This window comes from Neophocaena asiaeorientalis, unplaced genomic scaffold (genome assembly GCF_003031525.2).
Source record: "Neophocaena asiaeorientalis asiaeorientalis breed wild unplaced genomic scaffold, Neophocaena_asiaeorientalis_V1.1 scaffold396, whole genome shotgun sequence".
NCBI classification, from domain to species: Eukaryota; Metazoa; Chordata; class Mammalia; order Artiodactyla; family Phocoenidae; genus Neophocaena; species Neophocaena asiaeorientalis.
The window spans coordinates 1,229,893-1,238,226 of record NW_020172455.1 but is presented as its reverse complement, the minus strand read 5'-3'; the positions used below and the strand labels follow the sequence as shown (position 1 = coordinate 1,238,226).

The 8,334-nt window shown below is 50.8% G+C and overlaps 1 protein-coding gene across 2 annotated transcripts in view; it reads left to right on the top strand.

The window, feature by feature from the left end:
* TRIB2 (tribbles pseudokinase 2) overlaps window positions 1–8,286 on the top strand; it is a 25,011-nt gene extending 16,725 nt beyond the window's left edge. For both annotated transcript variants that reach the window (XM_024737740.1, XM_024737739.1), the window contains one exon: window positions 6,983–8,286. In XM_024737740.1, the coding sequence (XP_024593508.1) occupies window positions 6,983–7,451 (469 nt within the window). In that variant the 3' untranslated portion in view covers window positions 7,452–8,286. The remainder of the gene's footprint in view (window positions 1–6,982) is intronic.
* The last annotated feature ends 48 nt before the right edge of the window (window positions 8,287–8,334 follow it).

Genomic DNA, 8,334 nt, shown 5'->3' with positions numbered 1-8,334 from the left:
CACCCCCGAGTGGTTCCCTTACTGGCTTACCTGCTGCTCTCTTGCTAATTTGTGAGCAGCTTGATCTAAGTGCTAGGTCTGTTCAGTGAATCTCCGGGAGCTGGCGCATCGGTGGCTCTCAGAGGTGACTGCTGGAAAGATCTATACACACAAGAAACAGAGGCTCAAGGGAGTAGTGATTTATTGGGCAGTTTAGTGACCTGGGGAGTCCCAGTGGTGGCTGCCAGGCTAGCAAAATGCAGCCCATGGTGCTCAGAGGTCTTCCTTGAGCCCCCCCAGCAGTAGCCCCAGCTGGGACCCTTGCTTGACAACTGGACCGGCAGCCAAGGGTGGCTTTGCAGTAGCGGCTGTGGCGGACTGCGGCTGACCTTTCTCCCTCGACCCTTTGCCTGCTTGGACCCACCCCACGGAACGGCCTTCAGTGACTTCCGGACTTCCTGCCCAGGCCAAGCCCACTTGGTCTGGCTGAACTCCCAGCCTGGCCCCTCCCTGGCTGACCCTGTCCTGATCTCTTCCTGCTGAGAGCCCAGGGTGGGTTTTGAGGTTTAAAAGCAAAGGATGATTTGCTTGTGTGTATACCTTTTTTCTATTTTGGATAGAAGCACTGAACATAGAAATCCAGGCTCTGTCACTCACTTTCCAGGTGGCCTTGGACAAGTCACATCTGCTTTCTGTACCCCAGTTTCTTCATCTAGTAAACGGGCAGGTCCAGCTACCACCATCCACCTCATAAATTATAGCACTTAGATCATGTATGTGATGGTTTTGTAGGTGCTCTGGTGCTGAAGAAACCTGGGGCCATATTTGTCTCCATAAACCCAGGGTCTCCCTTAAGAAGTTTCTCTGTCTTGGACACCAAGTAAATCTGTGATGTTGGTGCCAGCGTGTCTTTTGGAGAAGACACTGGCATTAGAATCCTCCTGACGTGGATTAGAGCTCAGTTCTTTCAGTTACTCTATGTATGACCTAAAACATTTCATTCTCTGTGCCTCACTTTCCTTATTTTTTAGGAAGTGGCACATATAATATTTGCCTTTCAGTTTTGTCATGAGAAATAAGATAACGTAGACTGAAAAAAATCCCAGCATTTTATAGTTGTTTAATTCGTGGTTTCCTGTTGTTGTTACTACAATTATTATATCAATATCAGGATGTTATAGAGGAAGGGTTGCAGTCCCTATAGCTTAAGAGTTAAAGGAAAGGTAAAATCGGGAAATCTGAAGGTAGAAGAGCTCTTTTCAGGCCATGTACCATTGGTTCTTATTTTACAGAAGGGAAACTGAGGCTGAGGTCGATTTCGTGACCCACAGGGAGCCACTCAAGCCTCTGCTGAGAGTGGGCAGGACATCAGGTCGGGGCTTTCAAGGCGGGTGCGGATGCTCTGTGCAGGTGGGGAGTAGAACTGCATCCTGCTGGTTCTGGCTTCCTCACCTGGCTCAGGATCCGAGAACAGGAGGCCTGGCACTGGGCTGGGCCTGCACCTGGGACACAGGCGGCCCCCGTGTAAGCCTTGTTCATTCAGAGGTTGAAAGCAAAGCAGGCTGTTCCCCGCCTGTGCCAGGGACAGGTTGCAGAATGCACGCAGGGATGCAGCTTGCAGGCCAAATCAACCCTGCCTGGGGCTCATGGCTCAGGGCTCTCTCCTCCAAGAAGCAGCAGGAGATAACCACTGTCATTTACAGCTCTTTGGCCACACAAATCTCCACCATCCTCCCTTGTCACTTTCAGGAGTCTCTATTCTTCACGTACCATCTCTGGTCTCATCACCTCCATGAAGCCCATCCTGATTACCTTAGTACTGAATAATGTGAGCAGGAGTGAGCTGGGCACATATTTGGGGGAAGAACAGTCTAAGCAAGGGAAAAAAAAAAAAACAAAAAACAAGTGCAAAGGGCCCAGGAAGGTACCGGGGCACAGAATTCATGTCCATTTCAATCTTCCTGAGGCTCGTACATCTGTCTTCCCCTCTAGGCTTTGGGGCTGAAGGTAGGTTCCTTATCGTAATAAGAAGGTTAGTTAGTTTCCACCACTTTTTGCCGACTTACTCTGCTACGCTCCTTGATAGATGCTGTACTTGCATTGTTTCATTTAATCTTCACAAAAACCGAGATGATGGGTGTGACTTGTCCTGTCTGTGTCTCCCATGACTAGTTTATTTGAATGACTAGGGCCATCTGATGCTCCCGTTGATTTTTATGAAAATCGATTTCTCTGCCTGGAAATTCCTAATCCCCAGACTGATCAGGAACCCTCAGAAGCTGGAAGACTGTTCATTCATTTCCTCTCACTCTGGCGGGCGCAGGCGCTCCGCCGGGCACTCCCTGCAACACTCCTGAGAGGAGAGGGCGAGCCCCCCCCCCCATCCCCGGGGGTAAGCTGAGCCCCAGAGACCTTCTGAAGGGCCCTGCAGTTGTGTGGCACGTCTGTGGGGACCGGAACTGGAACTCCAGCCGGGCTCGGCCCGCGACCTATGGGCACCCCGGAAGGTCCTTATTTAAAGACGTAATCCAGGCTTCTTGCCTCGACCCTTGCCTGGGAGTGATGTAAACAAGTTCAGGATGTTCCCAGAGAGGCAAGGTCAGAAGAATGCCTGGGGCGCCGCATTTCCTCCCCGTCCTTTTTTAGGCTTCTCTCAGCCCACCCCGGGGGGACGCCTGCACGCCTGCGCAGAAGAAGCCGGCTCCCTGACCCTGGGGCGCATGCGTGCTGCGCCTCGTGAGGGGGCGGCTTCGCAGCCCCGCCAGCCTGGGTTGCGTTCCTCCTCCCGAAGCTGCGGCGGCGCGGGTCTGGCGTCAGCTCCCCGCCCGGAGAAAGGCGAGCGCTCAGCCGCTAACTAGTCTTCCCCACAAACGAGCTGACCTATCCTCTCTATTAGACTCGGTGTCCCCGTAAAGGAATAATAATTCTTGCCTTGAAAGTTGATTTTATACATCTTAAAAAAGAAAATATATGTAGATAACCTACTCATGCTTAAATGCAGAGACGGTGTTTGATATCTGGCACTTACTAATTGTCAGAGGCAGCATTTGAACCCGGGCCTCTGACCTCAAGACTTGGAACTGGCCTGGCTTCTGTGTGGCTGTGTCGCTACCGGCCGCACCCAACGCCCTGTGACCACAGATCCGGATGCTCCCAGCCGGAGGCTCGGCCTCTGAAGGGAGGAGGAGGCAGGGGCCGACGGATCAGCTTAGGGGCAGCGGAGGTCAGTGGCGCATGGAGTGCTTTTTGATTAATTAATTTTTTTACCGCCCTCAGATTCCTTAGGTATTTGCATAGCTCCTGAGTACTCGTCTTGAGTTTGGGGAGGAGAGAGGTGAACTCGGGGAGGGTGTTAATTGATAAGAGGGAGACCTTAACCGTTTTCGAAGGCCCTTGTCCATGATCTGGAGGGGGGTTCCGGAAGAGCGGTGAGGATGAAAGTGGGGTCCCTGCTGCCCATGGGAGGGAGGGGGTGGGGTTAACGGGGTGAAGGAGAAAGTCGGAATCTAGGGGTGTGACCCGGAAGGAGATAGGAATGTAAAAAGGGCTTTAGAATTGGCTTATAGCGAAGAGCTTGAGGTGGGGAAGCCCGTCCCCTGAAAGGTCCTGGACGCCACATTTCCCTCCTGCCCTCACCCTGCCAGGCACCTGAGGTGTTGTAATTTACAAAGCCCGCCCCCCGTAGAGCCTTCACCTGGCCTCCACTTAGTCCTGGGAAGGTGTAACTCCTTTACCCGGAGCAGGGGCTGTTGTTCCTTTCAAGGTGAGCGCCCGGGCGCTCCCGGGGCTCAGCAGCGTGACTGTCCCTTTTACTCTTTGATCGAGGGATTGAGTGTCTACTGTGTGCCGGCTACTAGTCTAGGGGCCGGAGATACCGCAGGGAACACAGGTGGTTTTCTCCACGTTCAAAGTGACCTTAGCCACCTGCCCGGGAGCCCCTGGAGGTGGGGAATGAGGTGAGGACTCTGAAGCGACCACTGGCATCATAATACAGAGTATCAATGCAGAACCGTGGACGTGTAAGTGCGTAGTATTCCCGGCGGTGATGAGGGATGCGGGATTCTGGGATGGGGCGCTACTTTGTATAGAAGGGTCAGGCAAGGTCTCTTTAATCAAGTGCATTTATTTGACCAGAGACCTGAAAACACTGAGCGGTGCATGTATCTGGAAGAAGAGCATTCCGGGCAGGGGCCTGGGTGGGGTGGGGAGGACCGTGTGCAGAGGCCCCAGGAAGGACTGGGCTTGGTCGGCGTATGTGAGGACCGGTGCAGGGTCTGGAAGGCGGGGGGGGGTGGGGAGCGTGTGGGTGAAGATGGTCGTCCCCGCTTGGACGAGCTGAGACAGCGGCGGAGGGTTTCGGCGGACACACCTGGCTCCAAACACGAATCTTCTGGTTCCAAGTCTCATTCCACCGGACGATAGCCCCTCGTCACACAAATGCGACGGCTTATTATCGTTATTTGCCCTGCAATAATTCTTCCCATAGCTGCTCTGCTGCCAACACGGTGAACCTGGAGGTGAGGGAGCCTGGCTGGTCCCAAAGCTGGGCAGGAGCTGCTGCGGGGGACGGGGGGACGGGGAAGCTGCAGAGAACCCACTGCGGCCTGCGGTTTGCGGCCCTTCCCCTCTGCCCTGTGGGTTTCACTGACTCACCTCCAGTTTCTGAACATCTGGTGAGGCTGGTGTGAGTCAGCTCCACGTGCCACCTTAGATTAGAAAAAGGAAAAGGAAGAAGAGATTTGTTTCTAATCCGCTCAATTCCAGATTAGCCCACCTAGACCCTTCCTATTTGTACAGATCATCACTAAAGGGGGAGGAGAAGGGCATGTGCACTCCAGATTATAATCGAATATGGGTGAGCAGATAAAGAAGGTGTGTTGCTATATATGACAGAAGCCCAGAATGTTAAAACTGGCAGAGGCTTTAAGACTGTCTTGTCCAGATGGATGCACGACTGTGTGCATGTACTTAATGCCACTGAACTGTACACTTAAGAATGGTTAAGATGGTAAATTGTATCCTATGTATATTTCACCACAAGCAAAAAAATAAAATTAAAAAAAAAAGAAGACTGCCTTGTTCAGTACTCTGCTTTAAGGCTGAGAACAGAGAGGTTTAATGACTCACCCACAGCCACACAGCAGATGAGAGATGTAGTATGGCCTGGAATCTGCTCTCCTACCTCCTAGCCCAGCACCTTTTCCAGTGACCACAACTATTTCTTGCTCATTGATGGAAATTAGGACCAGGAAGTAGTCACCCTTTGGTCTTGGAAACTCCTGTAATCCAAATATAGGATCTTAGAATCAGCCCAGGGTTTCATCAGACCTTTAGCTCTAGAGAGCTCCGAGCAGTTCTCCTTGGAATAACTTGAGCCTCGCCTCCCTTCAGTGGCTCTTAGGGGAGCTGTGGTGACTGCCTGGAAAGGCTAAGACCTGCAGTTGGAGAAAGAAAGAGAAGTAGCAGTGGATGGACCTGAGTCACGGGCTCTGATTTAGGAATAAAGCCTTATTGTGGTTTCTCCGAGCAGTTTCCTATTCTCGGCTCATCTGAGCCTCCTGACACCTCAGGGCAGCAGGGTAGATGCTTTGATGGGCCCTTTTGAGATGAAGGAACCAGCTGATAGGAATGATACTGACCTTGTAGGATCTCGTTGGCACTATCCATGCGGTCCCAACCCCTAACTCTAGCCCCTCTTCCCCGTCCCATGTCCCCTTCGTGGCAGACCGTCATCAGTGTGAGGGAATGGGATTAACTGAGTTTACAGGGACTTGGCAGTGGAGGTGTTCTGGCCAGGAGAGTGAGAGGAGGGTGTCAGTTTTAAGCACTGAAAGGTTAATAATGCCTAACTTTCCACTCAGAGAACAGCAGGGCAGGGACACAGGAATTCTTGGGAGGCCCCTGGGCTAAGGAAGGGATGCTAGGCTAGGAGCTTGGGGGCACTGAACACATACTTATTTTGTACTTGGTGATGATATCAAGTCCTTCTGCATAAAGGTGAGAGGTCGGTTCCAGGGACTCAGAGTTTAATGCAGGATTTCTCCACCTCCGTTCTTCCCCATCGTACCCAGGAGAGTCCTGTATCCATCAGCGAGCTCAGTGGTCCTTAACTGGTGGGGGAAGATTCACACACACACCCATGTACCCATGTGAGACAGAATCACATATATGCTGGCGCAAGTGGACTATCTAACCTGAGTCACATATATACCAGGTCAAGGACCAGACCCTAGGAGTGTGATGGGCAGGACAGGAGGCAACTTCAACAGGAAATCTTGGAAAGAAGATGAGGATGTTGGCTTTGGAAGGACTAGGTAATGGGATGCACTCCTGATTGAATGTTGCCTGGCTCTGCCTGTGTCCTAAGAGATGCAGCTTGGTGCAGTGGAAGGAGCATTCAGGTTGACTTAGGAATATGTGAGGTCAAGTTTTCCCTTTTTTCCAACTAGAAGGCTCTGGGCAAGTTACTCAAACTGTCTGAGCTTCCATGTTCTTTTCTGTAACATGGGGTAATAAAATCCTTTACGTCCGAGTAAAGGGCTGTTGCGAAGCCAAAATGCCGTTGAGTGAAAAGTCCTGCTCCTATGTTGCATCATGTTCGCCACAGGTTTGCCAGAAGCTGTGGACAGAGCTTCTGTGAGCTTCCCAGCTGGTTGGATCTGAGTTCAAATCTTGTGTCTCCCCATCATGACCCAGGTGTGACTTTGAGAGTATGACTTAATCTTCTTCTTCCTCGTCACTAAGATGGGGCGATAATAGTGCTGTTTGTGGTTTGTTTACTTGCTGAACTTTGCAATCCTCCAGTAGATCATAAGTTTCATGCAGAGTCTTTGCCTCCTGGGTCCCCAGCCCTGGAATAGGGTCTGGCACGTAGAAGGTGCTCAGTAGGTAACGTTTGGCTGGGCCAATGAATGAATGGTCATCGGAAACATGAGATGTAATGATGGGATTCGTGGGTCTCAGAGCACCCTTATGAGCTCACGTTTTCCTTCGTTTCTTGCAGGACTCGGGTCAAGCTGGAAAGCCTGGAAGATGCCTACATTCTGCGGGGAGATGATGACTCCCTCTCCGACAAGCACGGCTGCCCAGCGTACGTCAGCCCAGAGATCTTGAACACCAATGGCAGCTACTCGGGCAAAGCAGCTGATGTGTGGAGCCTGGGAGTGATGCTCTACACCATGTTGGTTGGGCGGTACCCTTTCCATGACATTGAGCCCAGTTCCCTCTTCAGCAAGATCCGGCGTGGCCAGTTCAACATTCCAGAGACTCTGTCGCCCAAGGCCAAGTGCCTCATCCGAAGCATTCTGCGGCGGGAGCCCTCAGAGCGGCTGACCTCGCAGGAAATTCTGGACCATCCTTGGTTTTCTACAGATTTTAGCGTCTCGAATTCAGGATATGGTGCTAAGGAAGTGTCTGATCAGCTGGTGCCGGATGTCAACATGGAAGAGAACTTGGACCCTTTCTTTAACTGAGCTCACGCCCCACAGTGACTTAGCAGGTACCAGGAGCAAGAGAGGGCAGTGGAGAGGACTTCTTCCGGGGAACACGTATCGCCTGGTTTGGTAGCAAGAAAGACACTGACACTCACAGGCTTCTTGGTTCAAAGAAGGAAAACCGTCAAGGAGCTGACTGAACATGTAGCATGGGGACCAGAGATGCGGGATGGGGGCGGCCTCCGGGGTCCTGTCGGATGGGCGGGAGCCCCCTGGAGCTTCTCTTGCCTAATGGAGCCCCCCGGAGACTACCCCTGTCAGTTAGGCTGCTTCCGCCTACCCCACTTTCCATTTTGTTCCAAAATATTTGCAGATCCTGATAGAATCAAAACTCTCTGCCTCAAACATACATCTTGGCATCGCACTGTTAGCATTTAACTTCTTGTCATGATTCAGGGAAGGTACCATTGGCCAAGGGTTTTTTTTTTTTTTTTTTTTTTTTCATTTTTAAACAAGCCAACCACCTATCTGATAATTCACGGGGTTCGTTTAAAAAAAATTCGGTGCACACAGACTGACATGAAACCTGGGTGCTAAAACTAAAAGAAAATAAAAATCCATTTTGTGTCTTTTAATTGCGTTCTTCAACTCATTTCTTCTAAATAAACATTGAATATCCTGATCAGGAAATGACATGTTAATACTTTGCTCCCTGAAGTGGGAAAAAAAAAAAAATCTCTCCTTTAACCCACTATTCTGTTTTGTGTCAATTGGTTTATGGCAGGAAGCTATTAGAAGTCAAACTTCCAGATGCATTACGGCTATCATAGTTTAAAGAAAGAAGAAAGAAAGGAAGACGAAAGGAAAAGAGAAGTTCAACTCCTTTTTTTTTTTTTTTTTTTTTTTTTTGTTGGGAGGAGGG